The 27,640-nt window shown below is 39.4% G+C and overlaps 1 protein-coding gene across 1 annotated transcript in view; it reads left to right on the top strand.

Annotated features, from left to right (window-relative positions):
- Positions 1-27,640, top strand: part of LOC132827975 (alpha-1,6-mannosylglycoprotein 6-beta-N-acetylglucosaminyltransferase B) — an 860,566-nt gene that overhangs the window by 364,292 nt on the left and 468,634 nt on the right. The window contains exon 5 of the mRNA XM_060844829.1: positions 14,985-15,096. Within this exon, the coding sequence (XP_060700812.1) occupies positions 14,985-15,096 (112 nt within the window). The remainder of the gene's footprint in view (positions 1-14,984; positions 15,097-27,640) is intronic.

Here is a 27,640-nt window from a genome sequence, read left to right as displayed (position 1 = left end):
TAATGTTGTTCTCATTCGCCTTCTGGACATGATCTCTGCTGGCCCCGACGTGGAGACCTAGCTCTGAGATGTAACATGCCAACATGAAATTCCTGTATCTGTGTCCGACAAGATGAGTGATTTAATGGTGTAAACTAGTCGCCAAGCGAGACTGTTTGAACGAGGCTAGTGCAGTGAGGACGTCACACAGTTCACACCCATTTGCCACATATATCCCCCTGAAAGATCTGCCCATAAACTGTGGTCTATTGTCAAAAACAGACTGAATATGGCACTAAACATGTCTGCCATGTTTCTCGTTTCTCTGACAATTGGAGATTTGGAGAAATAAAGGTAAGATAAAGTTACCTCCATTCATAATAAAGAGATCAAATGGTGATCTTCGACAAAGGAACCAACAGAATCTTGTGGGTAAATGCATTCTCTTCATTGCTGTGGCTAGTGGCTCTAGCATGTCCTCGACATCCTCATTAACCTTTTCATATCACCGTTAATCCCTGGCCAATAGTCTCACCCACGCTATACCTATATGACCTTGATAAAATGGTGACAGTCTGTCCTGGCAGACAGCTTCAGGTACAAATACTCTGTTTTCCTTAGAGGATATTGCCTGTCAAGTTGCTGAGCTCATTTCTGTAAGGCCAGAGAAATTGGGAAGTGTTTGTCACCTCATTTATCATGTCAGGTCTCTTTAAGATATTTGATTTTAAATCAACCTGTTCAGAGATGTTATTGCATGGGCCTGCTAACTTAGAGGTAGGGACACTGCAACTGAGCAACCAGAGTTCTCAGCTCTTTCTTCAGTGATAACCTTCTACGGTATTTCCAGATACAGGTTACAGATTGTTTTTAATTGCAGCTGGTCGCGTTTACTGATTTTGACTACTTGTGTGAAGGTATTAAACCTTTTGGACAGCATCCAGGTTCTCTTGTTAGATTGATGATTCTCAGCTGTAGTCTGGAGGGCCACACAGCTTGTGAAGGATGAAAGCCTCCTGTCAACCTCTTGCAATAAAGCTCCCAGCAAAGCAAAATGTCTTGGCACTTGCTGTACCATTTCTACCATCTCCACGTGGTCTTGATTTGTCTCCAAGGAACTACAACATTAGCTATGGCCAGAATACATGGCCTTTTTAAGAGATGCAGTCTGGTTTTAAGTAATGCAGCTTAGCTTTAAATGGTGCTAGTTCTCTATGATCTTGCCCCCTGTTAAAACTGCAGCCTCTCAGTATGTTTAACATTGGTTTCATGGCACAATTGTCATAACAAGCAGCTGCTGCAAAGTTTCATTCTTTTCAAATGGCAAGGTATAATCATGTATCAGGTTCCCTGGACTGAATCTAATGTTTATTTCAGGTATACCAAGTTCCACAGAAAAGGTATCACATCTTACAAACAGCTCAGTAACTACCCAGCATCTGTAGTGCCCCTTTCTCTGATTCTAGCCCCATAGTACCACTTGTTGGTCCTGAAACAGTTCACCATTGTCAGGACAGCCTGGATTGGACCAGCAATCTTTAAAGGCAACCAGACAAGTCCTGTTGGCCCTGCACAGATCTTGGCATTGTTCTGGACATGGCAGAGAAGAGAACCCTGCATTTTGGGCTTGGATCTGGAGATCTTGCTGAATGGGTGGTGCAGGGAAAGGATGTCCCCTTTCTCCAGTATCAGCAAAAGAGGCTGTGACACCAGACCATGCTAGCCTGGTCCTTGTTTGCCACCCAAGTCAGTGGTGTCTCAGCCACTTGAAGAACTGCATAGCACAGTAGAAAAAAGGTCAATGACATTCTCAACTTCAGCAGCGTGATATTCACTTTTCTCAGAAACATCACACTCAGTCTATCTCTGCTACTACACACGTCTACCACCAAGAGTCACATTTACCACTGACGGTACCTGCTGCAATAGTTACCCTCATTCATCGTCATCCATCCTAACATTCAACACCTCTAATCCTGCATACTCCCTGCACTCTGTACTCACTCACTCAGGACATATCTGCACCTGCTGTAAACGCAACAGCTGGGCCACCCACTTTCATCTCCCTTGATACCTGCCTCTCTCATTTCAGGTGATACAAGAGCAAAAAGAGTCAAGATAGGAGGTGGGCTGCCTGACATCCAGCTCCTCACCACTGAGTGGACCGCACCCTGACTCTGATTGTCCAAGCCCCTGGACTGATACCAGAGGTTACTCTTGAATTCATGTGCATGAATTCTCTGACTAAAGATTATCTCTTTTGGCTTGACTGAGGACTGCTAACAACCATGACAACTTCCTGGATTTGTGCCTGTGCTAAATGGCAAGGCAGTGCAGCAGTATTGTGCAACAAAAATAGAAATTACTGGACAAACTCAGCAGATCTGGCAGCATCTGTGGAGAGAAATTAGAGTTAACATTTCAGCTCGAGTGACCCTTCTTCACCCTTTTTCTTTCAGGTCACTGGACTGAAACATTAAATCTGATTTCTCTCCATAGATGCTGTCAGACCCGCTGAGATTTTCCAATACTTTCTGTCTTTGTTTCGGATTTGCAGCATCTGTAGTCCTTTCATATCTTTTTCTCAGCAGTATTTTGTGCTTGGCATGACTTGCTGACGAGGCAGGCACAAATAGGCAAGGCAGGGTAAGGCAGGGATGCTGAGAGCATCCAGGTAGTTTAAAAGTGAGTGAGTACTGAAGGTCCAAGCAAACTCCTGGCAATGCTGCCAGCTTAAGGCAATGAGCTGAGTGCAAATATTGCTTCAGCATTACAATATTTCACACCAAGGTGTACATTGAAGTGTATAAGTGCACTGTAAATGGATTGGAGATGTGCCATGAGACTTCTAAGAGGCTGCCATATGTTGGATGGCAATGTCCATGGACATGGGTTGGGTAAGGCCAATGCCCATGAAGCATGCCTTGAGAAACTTGTGCTTGGTCTCCAAGGTGGAGGTCCATTGGAGCATGTGACAAGCAGAATTCAACAAATACCTGTCCTGACTTTAATGATGAGAATTCTCAACATTTAGTTTGTTTGTGGCTGGTGATAGGAAAGAAAGTTGTACATTAATGCAGCAAGATTTGCAGTTAATAAGTTTGATAATAGGCAACTTGTTGCTTGCCTAGTAAGAATCTTGTTCAGTTGTCTGACATACAGTTAAAATATGCAGTGAGATCTTCCCCATGTGGCCTCGCATGAATCTGTAACATTTCTAAGAGTAACCCATATCATTTAGAATACTATAAAATTCTGCCTCTGTGTTCAAACTTTGGCTATCCAACTTAGTATCACTCACTATGATTTAATGTGCATGTGAACAAGAGAAATAGACAAGCTGAAATTTGGTGAAAACGACACATAAATTTCTAAATGTTCTGTTAATGATATATTTATTTCAGTGTTGAAAATAAATAAAACAAGTTGCATTAAAATTTTACATTAAGTACTATGATATATGCAGATCTTTTCACTTACATAATTCATGCTAATAAGCATCTCTACAAATCATTTTGCACAACCATTATCCAGCATCATAGAACTCAAATATAACGATGTCACTTACCACATAGTAAGTACATTGTCTATTTAAGGCAATTCAGAAAGATTTTTGCATCTTGTTAAAACATAATTATTTTAATTACTTAATCCTTTCTGCTTATCACTGTAAAAACTGATTTCAGACAAACTCAAGTGTTATCAAGTTGTCTTTCATTTTGTGCACCTATAACTATTCATGTAGCTTGTAAGAGCAGAGCACTTCAAGTATTGCAGTGTCCTCAGACATTGGCAGTGATTTGTAAGGAGAATGCAATGAACTGACTGCGCAATGATGAGTCTGCAGGCAATTAATGTAGGAGTGTTGAGATTTATTGGCCTGACTCTTCACCGGGATGCTGTTTCTTCAATGTGAAATGAGCAGAGGTGAGTTAGGTGGGTGTAATGTAAAGAACATTGATAAGGCTAGCACCAGCAGTAGTGAACACTTAAGGTCAGCAAGGACAAACATGGGGTAGCTGGGGCGACAGGTCATAAAGATAAAATAATAGATGCACCTCTTAAGACTCTGTGAAGAATGCATAGAAAGAAAGATGGAGTAGCAGTCATTTCAGGGTAAATCAATGGATTAGACTAAAGGTTGGTGGGAAAAATATCTGAGAAGGGACAAAGATGATTTATTTTATTTATTATTTCTCAGGAGATGGATATAGCTGGCTCAGCCAGCATTTATTTCCCACACCTAAATGCCCTCAAAGAGGGTGGTAAGCTGTCTTCTAAGACAGCTGGTAAGCTGCCTTCATCGCAGTATTCCTAGCCTCTAGCCTGCACTATGTAGTATTGATGTGGCTGTTCCAGTTAGCTTCTGGTCAATGGTAACTCCCAGCATGTAAGTAGCAGGATTTCGGCAATAGTAACAAATTCAAATGTTAAGGAGAGATTACTAGAATCTGTCTTGCAATGCTAGTCATTGCCTGGCATTAGTCAACTATCAAGCATATCAATATATTTCACAATAGAGGCCAGGTATCGTATTAACTACCTTGAACAGATACCCACTTCTACTGAGTGAATGGTCATCCTGCTGCAAGTTTAACTTTGGGAAAGTGCCTCCTAGCAGGAACATGAGTCATTGAGTTTTCATTGCCACATCCTGCCTCCTGACTCATCAGAGAGTAAATTCATAAAACTTGGAAATCAATACATTGGGCAAATCAAGCTTCAGTTTTGAAACATACAAAACAAACCAGGCAGTACATCTCTGGTTTCTTTCTGGCCATCTTCACATTGCCAAGTTCAGCCCAAGGTGTTTCAGTTATGTGGTGAAACAACAGAATTTTTCTCTTTCTAGCAGAGGAGACATGTGATAGAAGTATTTCAGACTTTTGAGCAGTTTTGATAGATCAAAACTGTTTCCACAACCTGGATGGTCAGTAACCACAGGACTTAAAATAATTGGTAAAAAAGCCATGGGGGAGATCAGGAGGATTAGTTTGATATAGCAAGCTGAAATGATCACAAATGCATTGCCTGCATGAATGATAGAAGTAGATTCAATATTAACTTTCAAAAGGGAATTGGATTCTTACTTAAGAAGGAAATACATCTGCTGCACCATGGGAAAAGATGAGAAAATGGGATTAATTAGTCACTTTTCAGAGGGCTAGCACAGGCAGGTTAGGCTAAATGGCTTTCTCCCACATTGTGATCTTGTGATTATCAGTTTCAAGGCTATTTAAATATTTTAAGCAATTACATTTTTTCTAGCACAACTCTTCATTTTGAGATACCAGAAAAATTTCTTCCAGATAGCTATATTTCCACAAATCTCTATTTTCATTTTCTGTCTTCTTTACTCACCCTAGTCATCTTTTTTTTAACCTGCAGAATTTGCAGAGGCAATTCTCCCTTGTTATTTCACTTCTAATCTGTTTGTTAATCCATATCAGTTCATAGTTACTCAGTCTTAACTTGTTTATATTACTGGTGACACTTTTTTTGTTTTAAAGACATTCTATTGCCTTCAGCTCAAGTGTTATTAAACATTATTCTCCAACCTATTTGTCTCAATGCTTTTCTCATCTCTTTGGATTTAGTCTTAGATAAAGTTATACACCTAGCTTTTTGGTCTCAGTATAATTGTATTCCTGACCATGTTAAACTTAATCATTCTGTGGTTGCTGCCCCAGAGATGCAATAAATCCCATTTTTTTAGATGGTATAGGTGTTATTTATGAATGTCAGATCAAGTTGACCACTGAGTCTTATAGCTTGCTTTCTTCAAGAGTCCAGAGGCATTGTCTGTTACATTTACGAACTCTAATTCTTATAAGACTTGAGTTTTACCCATTTATAAAGATGTATCACATGAAGCCAGAAGAATAATCACTATCAAACTGTGGAGTGGGATATAAATAACTAGTTGGATTTATTGAACTGTGAACAGATAAATCAACAGTATCATTTTGCTCAAAACATCAAAGCAACTCACATGCTTTTGTTCTTTCACTTAACAATAAACCAACTTGTCACATGATCCCTTGTGTCTCAGCATTCATTACCACGAAGTCACAGACTGCACCAATCCCTTGCAGCTTCAGGCCAATTTCTGATTTGCTGCAATGCAGCCCACAGTACAGTTGCTAAATCTTTTGAAAGTATCCTGAAAAAGACAATTTAAAACAAATACTTCTCCAACACCCCTAGCATTGTCATAAACCTTATTTTTCTAAAAAGATTCATGCATTAGATACCAAGGGGCTGTTTTCCAATGAAGGGAACTCCTATCAACTTTGAAGTTTAAAATTTAACATTCACATTTATGCTTTGAAATTGCTTATGTTTACTTGCAATTTAAATTGACGGATAGCCAGACTTCTGTGTGGATATATTAATGCATAGACTTTAGTATTAGAAAAATGGCCAAATTCCTTCACCATCAAAATGATACAAATGTTTCATGTAGCTCTCCTTCAGTAATTCGAGTCAGAATACCATGACATCAAGATGATAGATTTCACTCGATAGAGAACATTCACTTTTCCTAATATGTAAATTTTGTTGCATTATATACATCCTGATGGAGATTAAATATTTTATAAGCGAAAAGTGCGTTTAATTATACGTTTTTTCAGGTTTCACTGAGATTTTTATGTCTAGAGTTTGAAATGAGTATCATTCTCAAGAATTCCAATATTCTATTGAATGCAATCTTATCTGTGGGCAGTTTTAAACAATGCTTACTGTTTTTGTTCACCAACTTCAAGATACGTAAAGAAGAATAATCTTTAAGATAGCAAATGGAAATGCAAATGTTAGATCAGCTACAAATTATTTTAGGACAATTGTTAACATTTGTTTCAGTAGTTTTGCAAATTTTCTAATAAAATACTAAGTTTTCAAATCCACTTCTAACCAAATAATATGTTGGAAATGCCTTTTCAATTCCATTTTGAAAACTGAGTCTCTTAATCTAATGATGACACTTTAAATAAAGGCTTGCATTTGTGGTACTAAACTTCAGTGCTGATTAACATCAACCTCCTGCAAGAACATCTAAATTCAATTAATATATTGACAATGTGCTAGCTTGATAACTTCATAATTGGCTTACCAAGCCAATTATTCAGTCAAATGGGTAAATGATATGGATACTGGATACCTTCGGGTCATTAAACTGCTAAAACTAATTAAAATACGCTGAACTTTCACATTACAGTATTTGGCTAACACAGAATAAATATAATCAACATCAAGTCTTCATTATTTTGTTTCAGTGGATCCATAGAGGCTAATGGGAGCATTTTAAAAGAGTACTCTAACCATTTACTCCTTCCTTCCTTTCCAAGAATAATTGGAAATAACTTTTCTGTATCAGTTAAGGAAGAAGAAACTCTAGTTTGAACCAAACTGGGGAAAGTGGCTTAAAGACAGAAAACTTAAATATTCAACAGCTCTGACCAAATCTGTGGAGGGGGTGGAAGGGGGAACAAAGTTTTGATTCTCAGAAGGCATTCTAAACAACAATCACATTCAACTCAATATCTAACATTGCTTCTTTTTCCAGATATGCTGTGGGAGTTGCTGAGGATTCTTGACTCGTGATTTGTTTTAATTTTAGATTTCCAACATGCACAGTATTTTACTTTTATTTTGGAGAATGTGGTCCTTAACTACAAGGCAAAATTAACTTTCTGACATGAATATCTCTAAAATCAGCCACAACAAACTATGCACATCTTTGTAGAATTGTTGAATGGTTGCTTCTAGCAAGTCAATACTTCACATTCCTAAGCTTCCATTAATATGATTTTGGAGGTATTTAACTATTTTGAAACGGACCTTTTTGATACTTCTCCCATCCCAACACGAAAGCTTTGACATCCAGTGCTGGATGACTCATGCAGTTATGCACAGATGTACAGCATCAACAGTGCCGTGGCTCTTAACAATATATCTTAAAATCAGAGAAGTCATTCTGACGCAGATTTCATGCATCATTGCTTTGTATGCATTTCAACAATTTAAAAAGTCCTTCATAACTATTAGTAGAAAGTGAGGACTGCAGATGCTGGAGATCAGAGTCAAGAGTGTGGCGCTGAAGGGCTCCTGATGAAGGGCTTATGCCCGAAATATCGATGCTCCTGCTCCTCGGATGCTGCCTGACCTGCTGTGCTTTTCCAGCACCACACTCTCGACTTCATACCTTTTACCCAGTTTTCATAATTTATCATCTAGCTGGCAAATAACCATACATGAATATATTCAAATATGTAAAAGCAGTGTCAAATCAAATAATAGATCCATTGACAATGGATCACCTGCTGTCTTCCTACAAATATCTGCCTTGCATTTTGTTCTTTCTTTAACAATTTAAACAGGTATTCAAATTATTTGCTTTGGAAAGATAATAGATTATCTTTTGCTTCCATTTGATCTCAATCATTCACCTTTGGTTGCCTAGTGCATTTATTGGTTGTATATTTTTCAGCTCAAGTCCTTTTGTGATTTATTCCAATTGAGCAAGTAAAGCTTCTCACCTCTACTGAGATAAGGTCACCTTTCCTTTTTTATTATAGCTTTTTAGAGGCAGGATTCTGTGGCCTGGAGCAATCAGGAATCAAAATACCCCTGAATAACTTTTTTTTCTATTCACAATCAGTTGGTTCAGCCCTCTTTAAGAACTTAATGCTTTTGGTTTTGTGTAACATAGCATATGTTAAAGCATTAATCTGCTGTTGCTGAGGTTTTATATCTGCAAATGCATGCAGGCATGTAAAATATTTTAGTCTTCGCTGAGTTACACTATATGCACATTTTAAAAAAACAGAATAAAATATAAATGCAACCTAAACTGTTCACAAAAGAGAAACAGTAAAGACTTGCAGACTTCAAAACTTCAGAATATCCCAAGTGCTTTGCAACGAATGGAGCACTTTCGCTTTCCTACATTCCTACAGTAATGTAGGAAACCCAGACTTGCAGCAAGTTCCTACAAACAGCAATGTGATAATGACTAAGTGCTCTATCTTTAATTTAATGATTGAGAAATTGATATTGATCAAGGAATAAGTTTAGAGCTCTTCTTTGAAATGTCATGGCATCTCTAGTTTCCAAAAGTTGAAACCGCTGTACTGACACTTCAGTACTGCGCTGGAGTGTGTGCCTGGAATTTGTACTCAACCCCTTGCAGTGGGAATGAACTTTCAGACTCTTAGGCAGGAGTGCCAGCAATTAAACTATAGTACAGACTCAACATGACACCAAAGTCTCATATATACATTCCTTCTTCTGCCTCAACTCAAACTCTTCTAATTAATTGTTTTTATGTTACCAATTTAACAACATACATGTGCACAGTTACACAAGTCATATGATCAAGTTACAAATGAACAACTTACTGTTTTACTGTTAAATAAGCAGAATTCTGTTTTATTGCCACAAACTCAGAAGCTTTAACCTCTATTTTAGAGATTGCATTCCCAATTCAAATCATTAGATTATGACAAAAAAAAATGCATTTTTATCATATGGGAGTTACTCCAGTTTTAACCAGTGCTTTGGAGACTATATTTCATAATTCTGCACATTTTTTTCATGAACTCACAAATCTTGCAAATGAGCCTTCTTGATAAATGTCTTGCCAAAGGCACATCTACTGTCCTGATGCAAGTGTAACTCAGCTGTAATAAAATTGCTAGACAGAAATGATGCTGCTAGGAAAACAATATTATAAATTAACTCTTCTGAGTTTATATGGCTAAGGGGGAGGGGCTGGAATAATGAATCAATTTGGAGTTAAGGCAGACAGCTTAGTTCTGACTGCTATTATAATTAAACCCAAAGAGGTCAATATTTATACTCTCATAATACTAACACAAAACTGCTGAAAAAGGAATTAAAAATGATAATTTTATAATAGCATTTATAGAGGTCTCATTTAAAGTTGTCCCGTTCAGCATGTAACTTACAGATACCTGTTAAATGGTAATCATCAGGAATGTTTAATTTCCGTGCCCATGACACAAAATGTCAATAGGAGCAATAAACTTGACAGAACTGTGTGGAGCAAGCATTAGCAGATTTATTGTCTGTTTATATTCTAACGAGTCCTTGGTAGGACATTGCGTTTTAGTCAGTGGTAACAGTTTAGCCCTTAAGCATTCAGTTAATGTGGGGTAATTCATCTAACTGTGTAGCGGTTAGGTACAGCATGTTCTGTGACACAGCCAATAAAGCTGAAACAGATCACAGCCAGAAGATATAATGTGGCATTTAACCATGTTTATCTGTAAACCAAATTAAAGGATTTGTCAGGCGAAATGTCAGCAGTTCCTACCACACTTCTTTCTTACTGTAAAGGGAAGAATGAGGGTCTGTGGAAGCCAGGCAAATCAGAGGATGTTCTAATTAACCTGTCCAGAGGTGTTATTTCACACATCTGGACCAGATGGGATTTGAACCTGGGTCTCCGGGTTTTTGGTGGAGCAGACACGCTGACTGTTGGAAGAAAGCATCAGGCAGTTTAAGGAATTTCAGGTCCAGATCTGAACAACATAAGCCAGGAAAGTGGCCAGTCTCTAGATGGTAATTTCCTATACTAAGCAGCAGGGAATTTAGTTACTCCAAGCATGAGCAAGGAATGGAATAGGTGGTAAACCACGATACACAGGGTTAGGCTTCAGTACTTTTTGTTTCTGGAATCAAAGGTTGTGTTCTAGTCCTCCTAGCCCTACAAAGGAGTGACTATATGTTGTCCCTTAATGAATTCTTGGAGCATGTGTGAAATATACTCCACCCAGTTCACAAGTAACTTGTAAACATCATTCTACAACTGATCATAGGATGTTGATTTTTATATATAAGCTGTGTATCTGTTTTGCATAGGCAAACTCTGTCATTTTACTGGGCCTGCCTGGCAGCCTAGCAACAATGGAAGTAGCTAACCATACACCACCTTCCCTTTCCAAGTTATCAATTGCCAGCCATTTTTTAGTTTTAGAAGTTGCTGTGACACACAGTTGTCAGAGATCCACACAGAAGAAACCAAAATTTCGGATTTTGACCACATTGGTTCATTTGAACCATCTCCACTGGATCCAGACACAAAAGCCATGGTCATCCCTCTGGCCACTGCACTAAGGGCTGCTACAGGAATGGATGAGGAATGCAAACTCAGGACCAGCATCAGCCTTGAACTGATGTGAAGCTGTCCACTGTAGAGCTTCCAGCCAAGGATACCCTCATAATACTGCAAACATGCAGGACAGCCACAGTCACTCATCTTCCATGGAATGCTCTGTCCATGAGAGAGGGTCAGGGACACTATACTTTGTGTAGATATACAAGTCAGAATGGCATGCCATGCTGTCCAATCTCTCTGCAATGCAATACCTGCTATTGGAACCACCTAGGGCCAGAGCATAGCATCTCTATATCAGCTTTCCATGCTGCTCACATCCAGGACTTCATGTCAATACTGGTCAGAGACAGCCAGCCACTTGATCCTTCGAAACTCTGTTCCAAACGTCTGGAACACACACTAAGACTACAGGATTGTCAATGGGGATCTGTGAGAGCTGCAACCTTATGCTGAGTGGGGAGATGAGAACAATCTTCAAATGTAACAGCTCCTCCAGCGCTATGCAACACAGAAGTGTCAATCAAAGTGATACAGGGGGAACTTCTTTGTGAACCTTGTTCAATGGAATTGAGTTGCATGAAGATATCATTCTCTGACCATGAATATTTTGATGTTGCTGAGGTCACCATTCCTTGATACAATGGACACAAACAACAATTAAGAGAAACTGAGGACTGCAGCTGCTGGAAATAAGAGTCAAAGTATGGTTCTGGAAAAGCACAGCCAGTCAGGCAGCATCTGAGGAGTAAGAAAGTAGATGTTTCAACCATGAACTTCTCCTGCTCCTTGGATGCTGCCTGATCAGCTGTGCTTTTCCGGCACCACACTTGCCTACATACAATAATAATTCCAGGAACAGAAGGAATTTGCAAGTATTATACAACATTTTAATCCCTAGTGAACAGAAACAAAATGACATTTTCCAATCTCAAAATTAACTAAATTTTAAACTGCCCAAGTTGGCATGAGTTGATGCAAACAGAAGGTAAAATGGCATATTTTATTAATGTGTTGGAAAGCACACTGCTGTCACCTATAATCCTTTAGACCCAACTGTTGCTTAGACCAAAGAACAAAGTACAAAGTAAATTTACAGCCTAGGAACAGGCCCTTCGGCCCTCCAAGCCCGAGCTGATCCAAATCTACTGTCTAAACCTGTCGCCTAATTCCTAAGCATCTGTATCGCTCTGCTCCCCACCTACTCATGTATCTGTCCAGGCACATCTTAAATGAATCTACCTTACCTGCCTATACCACCTCTGTTGGCAATGTGTTTCAGATGCTCACCACCCTCTTGTGAAGTACTTACCACATGTATCCCCCTTAAACTTTCCACCTCTTACCTCAAAAGCATGACCTCTTGTTATTGAATTCTTCACTCTCGGAACAAGCTTGCCTCTAACCACCCTGTCTATACCCTTCATGATTTTGTAAACCTCAATCAGGTCCCCCCAATCTCCTTTTTCCTAATGAAAACAAACCTAACCTACTCAACCTCTCTTCATAGCTAGCACCTTCCATACCAAGCAACATCTTCGTAAACCTTCTCTGCACCCTCTCTAAAGTGTCCACATCCTTTTGCTAATGTGGTGACCAGAACTGTACACAGTATTCTAAATGCAGCTGAACCAATGTCTTGTACAATTTTAACATGACTTGCCAACTCTTGTACTCAATACCCCGTCCAATGAAGGCAAGCATATTATATGACTTCTTGACCACTCTATCCACCTGTGCAGCAACCTTCAGGGTACAATGGACCTGCACTCCCAGATCTCTTTGCCCATCAACTTTTCCCAAGGCTCTTCCGTTCATTATATAATTCACTGTAGAATTAGCCTTGCCTAAATGCATCACCTCACATTTGTCTGGATTGAAATCTATCTGCCACTTTTTCGCCCAACTCTCCAGTCTATCTATATCCTCTTGTATTCTTTGATAGTCCCCAGAACCGGATAGGATCTATCTGCCACACCACAATCTGCATATTATCTGCAAACTTGCTGATCTTACCAACAGTGCTTCTTCCAGATCATTTATTATATCATAAACAACAGTGGCCCCAACACTGACCCCTGTGGAACACCACTGGTCACCTTTCCCTATTTCAAGAAACTCGTTTTAATTACTACTCTCTGTCTCCAGTGCTCAGCCACTTCTTTATCCACCGAGCTAGAACACCCTGCACACCATGTGACTTCACTTTCTCCATTAGTCTACAATAGGGAACCTCATCAAACGCCTTCCTAAAGTCCATATATATGACATCAACAGCCCTTCCTTCATCTATCAACTTGGTCACTTCCTCGAAGAACTCTATTAAGATGGTAAGGCACGATCTCCCTGCACAAAACCATGTTGCCTATCACTGAAAAGCCCATTCTTTTTTAAATATAAATAGATCCTATCCATCAGTACCCTCTCCAGCAACTGCCCCACCACCGATGTCAGGCTCACTGGTCTATAGTTGCTCTTCTTGTACAGGGGGACCAAATGAACAACCTTCCAGTCCTCCAGCAGCTCACCTGTATTTAAGGATGCCACAACGATATTTGTCAGGGCCCCAGCTATTTCCTCTCTCTGGATAAATCCCATCCGGTCCTGGGGATTTGTCCACCTTAATAGCCTCTAGCTTGATCACTGCTCTGTTGGTCATATTCCAACCACCGTAAGAATTATCATCCTTTATGAGTAGCGTATGTTCTATCAGTGAAGGTATATGCTGAAGAGTTTTAGGGCAGAAAACAGTAAGGAGTAAATAGGATGTTCCTAAATGTCTTGGAAGTGCATCACTCACAATGCTGTATATGGGAGGCAGTGGCACAACTGATCATTAGACAGATAATCCAGAACACCAGGCTAATACTTTGGTTTGCATGGATTTGAAACCCATTGTGGCAAATGATGATATTTGAATTCACAAAATCTGGAATTAAAAGCTCATCTAAAGGCAAACACTTTATTGCTGTTTATCAAAATAAGCCTTTAAGAAAGCAGATTTCTTTTCCTTACCTGGTCTGTCCGGTAAGAGACTCCAGACCCATAGTAATACGGTTAAGTCTTAACTACATTCTGAAATAACTTAATGTGTCAGTATGTTGTAAGAAACCATTTGTAACCTCAACTTGGGTATCCTTACACCCCAAGAATGGCAAAAGTTCAAAAAGATAGCTCACCACTCTCCAGGGTAATCAGGGATGTGCAATAAATGCTTAATCAGTATTATCCAGATCCCATGAATGAATTATTTAAAACTGTTTGTGATTGATACTTCAGATTTGTTTGCTCGTTCTGTTTGTTAGCCTGTAAACATAATGCCACCAAGCTTTATTCAGAAGGATTGTTGGACTGCAGGGCCATCAGCTAAAATTGCGTCAACATTGAAGTTGCACTATCAGGCCCCTAACTGTACTCATTCATGAGGCTCTGACCTGCAAATGGACCTACTGTTAGGTATTTGACAAGACCAGAACAGGCAAGTTAAATTTCTTAAATTTAAGCACTCATCTACGCATTCCTGCTTTGGAATGCAGAAGGAATGAATGAGTGGTTTGGGGGCATAGGGTGAATGGTGTTGTCTTATGAAGAATCCTTGAGCAACAAGCTGGTATAAGATACATGACTGTTACCCTGACAACCTAATAGCATCAATTTATTCACTGTTTGATATCCTTCTGGATGTGATATAAGTTTATCAATAATCTAGACATTTAGCTTAAATGTAAAGTTTGCATTTCGCTGCTGAATTTTAAAGGTTCTGAAGTGGTTAATACTGCTCCCATTTTAATCATTACAATCACATTGTCTATGCGTTTTGGCAAATACATCAAATAGCTGAAAACTGACTTTCTTTCTTTCTCAGTTTCCAACCGGCAGGACTCATGGAGAAGATTCAAGCAATTGCACAAAATGTTTCCCATTTAACAAGTAGAGTTGAACAGCTTCTGCAAACAAGCCTTGCTGCAAGAAGAGAAGTTTCCTTCTATGAGAAAGGTACATTTTAACAGACTCCATATTTTATTCTGGTCAATGTTGTTGGTTAACTGCATAGATTCCAGATTAGACAGGCAGTGTGACTTTAAGGCCAGTTAGCTGACACCATGACATGAATCTTTCTGGTGTAAAGATACGTGTACAACTGAGTCAATGTAGTGTGTTTCATCAGTTGGTTTTATATATGTGTATTATACAAATAATTATAAGTTAAATCAGTAAGAGTCGAACCCAAGTTCAAGTCTGTGGTATGATTGTAATGTCGATAGTGTTGTCAATAAACTTCAAGAAATGAGTCTCAACAAATATCCAAGCTTTGTGGTATATGATTGCATTAGCTAAGACATAGGGTGGCGGAAATTATACAATCCTGGCACTCACGTTTGACCCAATAAACCAAGTCATGATGGCACCAAAGGTCAATAAAGGCTCATGATGACAGCTATTTCATAGCAACTAGTTGGTACTAAAAGGTTATAGCATCTTTGGCAGTTTGAAGGGCTTTTTTTCCTGACAGTCATTCCTCATCATCTAAATGAATTCATAACAGAAATTACAACTACAGCCAGGACTAAAGTAAAACAACTGATACTGAAGCACAGTAACCTCAATGGAAAAAAAACATTTGTGGGCATTTTCTTTCTGAAATACGAGGGAGCTGGTCCGATTTATGAAGCACTGAAGGACAACTTAAATTTAACAAAGCAATCTTAGATCAAATTATTAAAAAAACTGAATGAAAAATCCTATCTGAATAATAAAACGTTAACTGTCTCCAGATATCAGTCAATAGGATCGTCTTACTTTATCGAAATAATGCAAAAACCAAGAAAAAGTACCTGAGAAATTAATCTGCTCCTTTTTGTGGATTATCTACATCATCTACAAAATCAAGCCTGCTATATTTAGAGCATTGATGAGAAGGAAAACGGGCATAAAAGGAAAAAGCATTATTCTGGAATGCAAATGTTTACGCTGGCATTTTAAACAGCATACTAATCCCCATGGATTCAAACTTTATTGACATTCTGTCAAAACTTCAATTATTAAAGAAGGAATCAATCTTTATTCCCTGGATTTACAACTAGCTGAGAGACAGAGACAAATAATCAAGCTCCATTTTTGCTTTAGGGAAAAAAAGGATAAAGATCAGTTAAGTCCTCTGGTATTAGTAATCATGAGCACAAATAGCCTGACAAAATCTTGCAGAAGACCAATTTAAAGTTTGAATAAACCTCAGGATACACAGGCTTGAGTTTGTGTCATTCTGGTAACAGCTTGGATTGAAATAATCGACCAATTCATTAGCAGTTGTAAACACACAGGTACACAACATAATTTCTCCACAGCTCCAAAGTTAAAAGGCCTATGGAACTGGTCATGGTCTTTGAACAATTAAATTTTTTAGAAAGACTTGGCATACGTAATAAGTATACCATTGATGCACTGCTAGAAGAAGAATGCAATTCAAAGCAATTATAGTTGGCCAACAACATTTCCAGGCACGCAACACTGTGTAACTAATGTAGCCATCAACAGATTCTGAACAACATCCAAATTTTGTATGAGATCTGGATTGCCTCAATCACCGAAGCAGTATCCAGCATTTTGTGACAGATGCAAGAGCACGTTGGGTTTCCTTGTGCAATTGGATTTCTTGCACATTTCAGTCCAAAGTGCAACACAATGCTCCAGAGCTGCATATGACGAAGAGTCAATGAAGGAATAATGTCAGGGATAAGTACTAAGCTTTTTCCATGTTCTATCCATGGCATGATAGTCAAATGTAAAGTGATTTTCCATGATTTTCAGACAGCTGCAATAAATCTTTGCTTTTGTTCAAGTCAACAATTGACTCTTTCTAGCAGCTGTCATGTTTGGAAGACAAACCACACCATCCAAACACAAGTATTGTTGGACTGACGAAAGATAGTGACACAAGAATATGATCAATGGACAACTTGAGCAATGAGAAAGCAGAGATTTTCATATGAACACACAGGTTCATGAACAAAAAATCTACATCATTGTGTTCAGCCTAAGTCAGATGATGTTGTAATGAAAAAAGGTTCAAATCCTGTGAAGAAGCAGGTGACATATCCAACCTGCATATCATCAACCACCCATCACACATCATAACAACTCAGATATTGAAGGTATCTTATCTATGACAAATAATACATATCTATCTGGAATAGCAGACAGCACATAACAGTGAAGGTACATGGCTAAATCTTGATAAACATGTAAGGATTAGATCTGTTGTTGTACATCCACCAAACCATTATCTAAACATCCAGAGATAATATACCAACATGCATCTTTGTACATGTCATCAGAAAAGCTTCCTATTTCTTAGAGAGAAAAGTATGTTGGCTGGTCGACACTTGACAGGCAGTGTATGTTTATAATACCACAACGTGTGTTGTTCCATCATAATGGTACCTGCTTCACCTTCAGTTAGGCCCTTAGTAAAATGGAGTCACTGTAATATGTTTGGCTAGCAAGTTGAGTATATGTAAAATACGGTTACATCAGAAAGCGTAAAATTTGGACTATGAATAAATCTGTGATTTTATAGTAGCGTAAATAGTGTGAATAAACTTCAAGTCATCTGGCTCAACAAGAACTCAGTCTTTGTGGTATAGATTACATGAGCTAACAGGATAGCACTCAGACCATATCATACTGACAGAGATGCTTGACCAAAGAAGGCACATCGCATATGAAAACCAAAGGACAGATAAAACCTAATCAGATTATTAGAGTTCAAGTAATAGATGAAGATGACTGCATGTCCTTGCTTCACAAACTAACTTAAGGTTGAGAAAGTTGATTGAATTTCAATTCATATGTGAGGTGCAGATCTGATTTTTACTTGATTTCCATCTATATTTCTGAATAACTTTCATTTGATTCAGTGTCCCTTGTTTCAACAACTGTCTCAGGTCTTACATAAAACAGGCAGATGTACACTTGAGGCTTCAATGGATGTATACTTGGAATTTTTACCTCCATAGCTCCTAATTAGATTTAGAATCAATGCTGAAACATTTTTAAAATCAACTGCACTGCATTATCTTTAAAAATCAAATACACCCAATTCCAAGCTTATTTGACAACATGTCACTCATGATCACTAAAAGAAGTATGATCTCATGCCTGATTTTAGCTCAAAATGGACTATAGACAGTGGACAGGCCATTTTATCATTTACCTGACTTTTCTTTATAAACTTACAACATAGACTGGTGATTTACTGTCATCCACTTTGCTCTAACAACCAATTCAAATCATACAGCATTTATAGAGTCAAAAGATGTACAGCATGGAAACAAACCCTGCAATCCAACCTGTCCATGCCAACCAGATATCCCAACCCAATCTAGTCCCACCTCCAAACAGACCCCACCACCAAGGATATATTTCCCTCTCCTCCCCTATCAGCGTTCCGGAAAGACCACTCCCTCCGCGACTCCCTCGTCAAGTCCACACCCCCCACCAACCCAACCTCCACTCTCGGCACCTTCCCCTGCAACTACAAGAAATGCAAAACTTGCGCCCACACCTCCCCCCTCACTTCCCTCCAAGGCCCCAAAGGACCCTTCCATATCCGTCACAAATTCACCTCCACCTCCATACACATCATTTACTGCATCCGCTGCACCCGATGTGGCCTCCTCTACATTGGGGAGACAGGCCGCCTACTTGCAGAACATTTCAGAGAATACCTCTGGGACACCCGGACCAACCAACCCAACTGCCCCGTGGCTGAACACTTTAACTCCCCCTCCCACTCCACCAAGGACATGCTGGTCCTTGACCTCCTCCATCGCCAGACCATGGTAACACAACGCCTGGAGGAAGAGCACCTCATCTTCCGTCTAGGAACCCTCCAACCACAAGGGATGAATGCAGATTTCTCCAGCTTCCTCATTTCCCCTCCCCCTACCTTATCTCAGTTCCAACCGTCGGACTCAGCACCGCCTTCTTGACCTGCAATCTTCTTCCCGACATCTCCATCCCCACCCCCTCTCCGGCCTATCACCCTCACCTTAACCTTCTTCCACCTATGTCATTCTCAACGCCCCTCCTCCAAATCTCCCCTCCCTACCTTTTATCTTAGCCTGCTTGACACACCTTCCTCATTCCTGAAGAAGGGCTTATGCCCAAAACGTCAATTCTCCTGTTCCTTGGATGCTGCCTGACCTGCTGCGCTTTTCCAGCAACACATTTTTCAGCTCTGATCTCCAGCATCTGCAGTCCTCACTTTCTCCTAGTCCGACCTGCCAGAACCTGGCCCATATCCCTCCAAACCCTTTCTATTCATATACCCATCCAGATGCCTTTTAAATGTTGCAACTGTACTAGCCTCTACCACTTCCTCTGGCAGCTCATTCTATACACATACCACTCTCTGCATCAAAAGGTTGCCCCTAAGGTCTCTTTTATATCTTTCTCCTCTCACCCTAAATTTATGCCCTCTAGTTCTGGACTCCCCTACCCCAAGGAAAAAAGACTTTGTCTATTTATCCTATCCATGCCCTTCATGATTTTATAAACCCCTATAAGGTCACCCCTCAGCCTCCAATGCTCCAGGGAAAACAGCCCCAGCCTATCCAACATCCTTCTAGAAAGATAACTGACTTTAAAATAAACTGAAAAGCCCAAAAGCAAAATACTAGGAATGCAGGAATTCTAAATGCAAACAAAACACTAGACATGTTCATGAGGTCATATAGCATCTCTGGAAAAAGAAACAGTGAAAATTTCAGGTTGATAATTTTCACAAAGCTCTCGTTATGGTCAGATTAGACTATGAATCTCCTGATTTGATGCTAGTGGTACAATTTTGGAGCTCAACACACCATCTAACACCCTCTCTTTGCACAGCTCATCAGGCACTCATCTGCAACAATGATCAAAACTAGTTAAAGGAATCAGCAATTTGTTTCCAAATTAGTTGTTGATTTTGTTTTACCCTGGTTGTTGGTGTGATCCTACATGTCTTTGTACTTTTAATTTGGAAGATTCCACAGAGAATTGTGTGACAGGTGCTAGAGGACTTCCTGCTGAATTCAAGGCTTGATTAAAAATAATTGCTCCAACACACATGCATTGGTATGCACACCCCTTAGAAGCAAGACTTGGCAAATGATTTGAGACCATTCCAACTTTCAAACTGAAACATCTCCCCTTTCTTCTTTGCTATGTAGCATAGCCATCATTTTAAAAGGTGAGGACGTAATTAGCATCCAAACCCCCTCTCAACATTGTGGTTAATATTCAAATGAAAGATGAAGGCCATTTGGAGTCTAGTCATTTTCAGGGTTGGTGGATGGTGGATTGCTTGAAGAGAACGCCAACCATACCTCAACATGCAATCCCTTCAATAAAAAGCACACCAAAGCACTGAATTCCTCCAATAAAGCCCCTATTTCTGTACCAAACCAAACCATCTTTCCTCAGACACTTCTTGCAATACCAACTTTCAGTCCCTCCTTCAGCTCACAGGCTTCTCCATGCCCTGAGCCAGCACCAAGCCACTCCTTCCTAAAAAGCGGGACTGCCCCAGTGCTGGATCTAATCCCCATGATGGTGGAAGTGTAAACCTGCATTTTTGTTTTTGAAGATGATTAAGGATCTGCATGGTCTTGCAGTTTTATTATATCTTCAAAATTCTTGAACTAGAGTTCTCATTTAGTTGCACTACATTCTATTTTGCAGTAGTTCACCCAAGAGCAGGTGAATCCATGCACATGGTTTTGGAATATAAAGCACATTCTGTACATCAAGTTTTCACAATAATTTGCATTTGAAATCATCATGCAAGGAGCAGGTCCTATTTACAAAACTAGCCATTCCCTCCAAGTAGAATTACTCACTATTTGAAATCTCTGTTACTTGTGTTTGTTTGTTAGTCTGTGGGAATGCTATTTTTGGTACAGTTACAAAAAGGGCATGCATCAAAAGGTTTGACACATTTTAAAAATTTACTGTATTTCCCCATGAAAAGTTTGTTTTTTTTAAGTTATTTTCTGTAATTTAACATCTGGATACCAATACATTGTCTCAGTAGTTAGCATGTTTATTTCTTTTCATAAATCTAGTTTTGTTTTTTGTCAGACTGTACCAAGTTGTTGCTCTTAAATATATTGAGGAAAATGTATCAAGAACGTTTTTGTTTTTTTTAAAAATAACTTTTTAAAATGCTGCATTGACTCATGGTTGATTTTGGTTTTATGTATGCAAGAGAGTTTAAGCAAAAATGTGAGGATAAATACTCTCCTGAAAATAGGCTCAAGTTAGGACATAATCTGTATCTGGATTGGTGATTGTACTCAATGAAAACTCTGCGTTTGCTATCATTTTGGACCAGCTTGAGTTGCAGTTCTCATCTTGCAATTTGTTTTTACAATGTAAATGTATGTAAATATGACACTTTCATAAGTTTCAAGTGATTAAATAATTGCTTAAAAAAAGTGCAATAATATAAAAAGAAGACTGCTTTCTTTCTAATTTTTCTTCACGGCAGTATTTTAGCTTGTTCTAATCTGTTATTCTAATTGTCCTATCTTCGATCTCTGCATGCAATGTTTCAGACGTTTAAGAAAGGCATATATTTTAACAGCCTTATCGTGAGGAAAAGTAGTCCATTAGATATATCAATGGCTTAATTGAAATTTCATAAAGACATCCCAAAAAAGCATAGCAGGAAACATCATTACTAATGATGTCTGCTTGAAAGAGGCTGCTAACAGCGTTGTTTGAACTGGAGAAATATTAAAATTGCATCAACTAATCAACTAACTGCCAACTAAATATAATTAGCAAATGCATTGTCTCAAATTATGTGGCTTCATGAAACAATTGCATTAGTATTAATTAGAAAATCTAGATCCGGATCTTTTTTATTTGGATAAACGTTGACAGGATGAAGGAATTATTGCAAAGACTAAACTGAAATTCCAAGCATTAACTTAATTTTATTTCAGTTAAGCCATCGCAGGGATCAATACACAAAATTGTAAAGATCCTTGAACTAATCTTGATGGCTAACTAGATGTTTATAAGAACAAAGTATTTTATGAGTTTTACTTGTAGGGGGAGATTAGATCTGCACTGAACATACCTGGTGGGAATGTACTGACAAATTGAGTTCCTAATAAATCAAATTGCTCTGGCTTTTGCATTCACAAACTAATGTTTGTATTCTTTGAATTAATTTTGTGTTAAATAAACTTTTCAATTTACTTGCCTGGAAACCTTAATTGCAATTGTCAATTAGAAATGAAAATAGACCCCGCTTGGATGTCAATGGTGAACTTTAAATGGTAAATAATTACCATTTGACCAGAAAGAATATGAAATTTCAATTGCTGCACAGGAAATATTGTCCAATGAGGGGAGCTAATGTGAGCTAATGAAAATTTTATCTGGAAAAATAATTTATTTCTGAATTTCCTCCTTTAATGTGTCATTGAACCATTTGCACTCTTTTATTGGCAAGTGGTGCTGGTGCTCGAGCTCCATGTTGTCCATAGTATCCCGGATCCCAAGGGTCTCTAACATCTTTCTGCATATTCTCAACAGTCATGACGCTACTTGGATACATAGAACCCACATGACCAGCTGGTGATTGTAACAAGCTTCTTTAATTGCCTGATTTCAGATTTTTAATCATGCTGGGAAGATGAATTCTTTACTGATTGTTTCACAGATTGTGCTGTAATGAAGCAGCGAGAAGCAGAATTCCATTTTTAAAACAAGAATCTGATTAAGATTAAATAGGGAAACTGTGGGGTAGTGAAATTATTTTGGGACTTTACAGCTTATGAGATATTTTTGTTTAATTTGTTGTACATATAGGTAATTAAAACACAGTAAATATTGATAAAAGAGCAGGAAATGTTGGAAGTACACTGAAGGTTGGGCAACATGTGTGGATAGTGTAGCAGAGTTAATGATTCTGGTCACAACCTATCATCATATTGTTCACAAGTATCCATTTTTGCCAATACCCATTCTTCTCTTCGTGAGATATTATTCCATGCCAAATATTGCCTTTGGTACCAAAATGAAAATACCTTTTCTGGACATTAAGGAACAAAAGTAGCTGTATAATGCTTATTTTCTTGTGCTACATGTGCCATTTGTGTATTAAATATCAGTGGTGTATATGCAAACTTCTAAGCTCCCTCATTTTGTCCTTGCAAGTGAAGATCAGCATGTTCAAAATCCAGGGTGTTTGGTAGGGTTCAAATGGATACACAGATGTGTGCGAAGTAAGGATGTTCCTGATGACCAGGGAGTTCAGAACCAGAGATCATAGTCTAAGGAGATAGTCATGATTTGGAGCTGCTGGTGTTAGACTGTTTTGGACAAAGTTAAAAATCACACAACACCAAATTATAGTCCCAACAGGTTTATTTAGAATCACTAGCTTTCAAAGCACTGCTTCTTCACCACCTGATGATAGTAAATGAAAATGTTTCTAAGACATTGATGTCTTCACTTAGGATGCATGGGATTGACTTTAAGTCCTGGCAGAAAGTTGCCCAGCGTCACTGCTCCTGACTTAACCAAAGTGGTATGGCTTCCTATGAAAACGACTGCACATTCGAGAGAGAAAATGTCGGGAGGGTGTCATTAGGTGACAACCATTTGATGAAGGTGCAGCGCTTTGAAAGCTAGTGGTTCCAAATAAACCTGTTGGACTATAGCCTGGTGTTGTGTGATTTTTAACTAAGGATACGGTGTAGGCTATTTAGGACTGAGAAGAGGAAAGCTTTCTTCACCTACATAGTGGTGAACCCATGGAATTCTCTGCAATAGAAAACAGTACAGGCCAAAACATTGAAGATTTTCAAGAAGAAGTTGGATACGGTTCTTCGGGCTAAGTAGACCAAAGAGTATGAGGAGAAAGGGAGAACTGGGTACTGAGCTGGATGACCAGCCATGATCATACTGAATGGTGGAACTGATTCGACTAGCTAAATAGCCTACTCCTGCCTCCGTTGTCTATGTTTTTATGCTTAGGCTGATCAGTACCCAGAAGGTTCTGCTACAAATGTGATAGGATACTACAGGCAATTGAATTTTGGATGAATATCTGGTTCAGCATTTTCCCTCCCCACATTTTCTCCCTCTGATGTGCAGTAATTTTCATAGAAAGCCACACCACTTTGGGTAAGCTAGGAGCAGTGATGCTGGGCAACTTTCTCCCAGGACATAAAGTCAATTCCAAACATCCTATGTCCATCAATGTCCTTGAAGCACTTCCATTGAACATCATGAAACCATATGCTAGGGCTTTGAGGAAAAATTACTTTGGCATGCAAGTGTTGTCAGGCCACATTACCAATCCAACACACTTGTGTTTATCTTAATATGGTATTGTTGTTTAGCATGGGTGGCACGGTGGCACAGTGGTTAGCACTGCTGCCTCACAGCGCCAGAGACCCGGGTTCAATTCCCGCCTCAGGCGACTGACTGTGTGGAGTTTGCACGTTCTCCCCATGTCTGCGTGGGTTTCCTGCGGGTGCTCCGGTTTCCTCCCATAGTCCAAAGATGTGCGGGTCAGGTGAATTGGCCATGCTAAATTGCCCGTAGTGTTAGGTAAGGGGTAAATGTAGGGGTCTGGGTGGGTTGCTCTTCGGCGGGTTGGTGTGGACTTGTTGGGCTGAAGGGCCTATTTCCACACTGTAAGTAATCTAATCTAATCTCATATAGACCAGCTTGGGTGAGAGCCTCAGTTGGTATTTTATCCTGCTATCCAATCTTCAGCAGCTTGTGAAGGGACCTCAAATGAAAACAGCTGTGATTCTTGGCATGACACTGGTACACATCTGGAAAGCAGGGTGGATAATACTCTCAAATTCTTCTGAATGCTACACTTGCTTTGACAATTGGCAGTCCTTGTATGTGTCTTGTTGTTAATATAGACAGCTCAAGACAGTATGCTGCTGAAGTCAGTGAACCCATTAATAGGTTCTTGTCATTGACTGAAAACTTGGGCTTGAGATGCAGATTTCCTGGAGCAGGCTGGTACATGTGCTGATCCTAAAGCTAAAGGTGTCACACAGACTGGAGAACAGCTCCACACCACATTGAATGTCCAACTGTCAGACAGCAGTTAGTGCACAGTCATGGGAAAACAGGCACTCATGACCCAAGTCCTTGAGAACTTAATTTTGCTATGGAGTTGTCTCCAAGTGAAAATTTTTAATGTTTCCAAGTGATATCTGACATTGACTCCAGGATCACCATCTTGCAAGGCACCATAGAGCATTGTGGGGAAAACCAAGCTGAAGAGTGTTAACACTTCCTAACTCCATTACTGATTAGGAATGTATCAGAAGACTCTTCATTATCCAAGATATGTATTGGTGTGCCTTCAAGGAACTGTCAAAACCTTTATGGTGAATTCCTCAAGGCAGCTGAATTTCTCCATTACCTTATTTCCACTACCAAGATCATGATAGCTGACCGTGGCAAAGCCCTCAATCAGGTTAATAAGCCTGTTGTAGAGATTCATGTTCTGTTCTTGGCATTTCCCCTGGAACTGGGAAACTGCAAACACCAGATTAGTGGTTTTAGTTTGTTTTTTCTGAAACTGACTGTCTAGCAACAGATTCTGGGCCAGTTGTTGCAGCAAACATATTGGAAGGATTTTGGCAAGAATATCACTGGTGATGGAGTGTAATTCCTCTTATTGTCTCATGACGAGAGTTCTTTTCCACTTATGCAGATGGATAATGGGTGCAGCAGTGACGTTGGGATGACTCCTTGCACCTAAATAGATTGAAATAGTTTAGTGAATGTCTTGACTAAGCTTTGCTCACCAGTTTTATTGACCTCAACATTATTGCCAGGCAAGTATTTGATTGTATTTGTCATATCTAACAGGGTGAGAAAGTCATTAAGAGAGTGGTGTGATGGCAACCTGTGCCAGCCTGTTGATTCTTTCTCATTAATGTATGAAGATCAATTGAAGATATTGAAGTATTCTGCCAGTGTGTCTAGTAATTAGTGTTTACTCTGAGCAGTGTTGACGTGTTAGCATGTTATCACTGAGAATTGGTGATCAATCAACAGACTGAAGTCTAGAGAGATTTCAAAGCATTGTAGAATCTCTTCCAATATTTTGTCTTCTGAATTTAATTGAAGTTTAGTCACTTTATTGTTTCGCTAAACATCTTTGCATGTCTCTGAGAACCAATTGCAGAGTCCTGTGGATGTTTTGGGAGGCATCATTCATGGATAGTGCTGACCTGTCATGGAGGTAAACCATGTAGAGGCAATGTTTCCCTTCCCAGAAATTTCTGGATTACCCCACATTGTTTTTATTTAAACTAAGGACCAAGGGCCTCGACAACAGTGCTCTATGTTTTATCCTTGAAGGTTACCCTGAAATTCTCAATTCAGTAAATATTCATTTTTATTGTACACTGCGGACAACTCTGAAAGAAACCTCTCTAAGGGAAACATAGATTGCCTATTGACCCTGACACACTTCTTTTCATGTCATCTACAAATGGATCTTGATGTTTTGCTTTGAAATGACAGTAGAATGATCAGAGTAGCTGTCGGCACTACATTTGGCTTTTGTTGCATGTACAGCATGTCTGTTCCTTACCCGGTAATAACTTTGTTGGTTGGAACCAACCCACAGAAAAAACATGGATTGAGATGTCATCTTGGGGTGAAGGAGGGGAATACTGAGTTGGTGATTATAAAAGTTCATCCTCACAACATATCATCAGCAAGGAAACCAAAAAGCAAAGAACTGTGGATGCTGGAAATCTAAAATAAAACAGAAATTCCAGAGAAACTGAACAGGTCTGGCACCATTCTGCAAAAAGAAGGCAGAGTCAATATTTTGGGTCCACTTTCAAAACTGATTGTAACTAGGAAAAGTGATATGCTTGTTAAAGACAGGGGAGAGGGTATGCTGGAATAGCAAAGGAATAAACAATAGGAGGAGATGGAGCCCAGAGAGAGGAACCAGTGGCTGGACAGATTCAGGGATAGATTATGGTGAGCCAGGGAGCTGCTAATGCAGTCTGTTAGTGGATGAAAATGAGTTGGCAGTGATGAAAGCAGCCCATGAGATGACACAGACAGGGGTGTCAGGATGAGTAAAGGACATAGAAGCAATTTGTCAGGCTCTAAAACTATTACATTTAATATTGAGTCCAGAAGGTTGCAGGATCCCCAGTGGAAAATGAGATACTGTGTTTCCAACTTGCACTGAGCCTCATTGGAGCACTGCAAGAGGTCTGAGAAGGGACATTAACCGGGGAACACAAACATGTGGAAATAGAAGTCAACTGGAAGTTTGGGGTCATTTTTGCATTCCCCAAATCATCTCCCAAGTGTAGAGAAGACTACATTGTGAGCAGCAAATATAGTCAGCTAGATTGAGTGATGTGCAGGTAAATTGTTGCTTCACCTGAAAGTTATGTCTGGGGCCGTGGATGGTGAGGAGGGAGGAAATAAATGAGCAGGTGTTACGCCTTTTAT

This window comes from Hemiscyllium ocellatum, chromosome 25 (assembly GCF_020745735.1).
Source record: "Hemiscyllium ocellatum isolate sHemOce1 chromosome 25, sHemOce1.pat.X.cur, whole genome shotgun sequence".
Classification (NCBI taxonomy): Eukaryota; Metazoa; Chordata; class Chondrichthyes; order Orectolobiformes; family Hemiscylliidae; genus Hemiscyllium; species Hemiscyllium ocellatum.
Note: the sequence above shows the minus strand (reverse complement) of the source record. Positions and strands in the feature narration are given on the sequence as shown.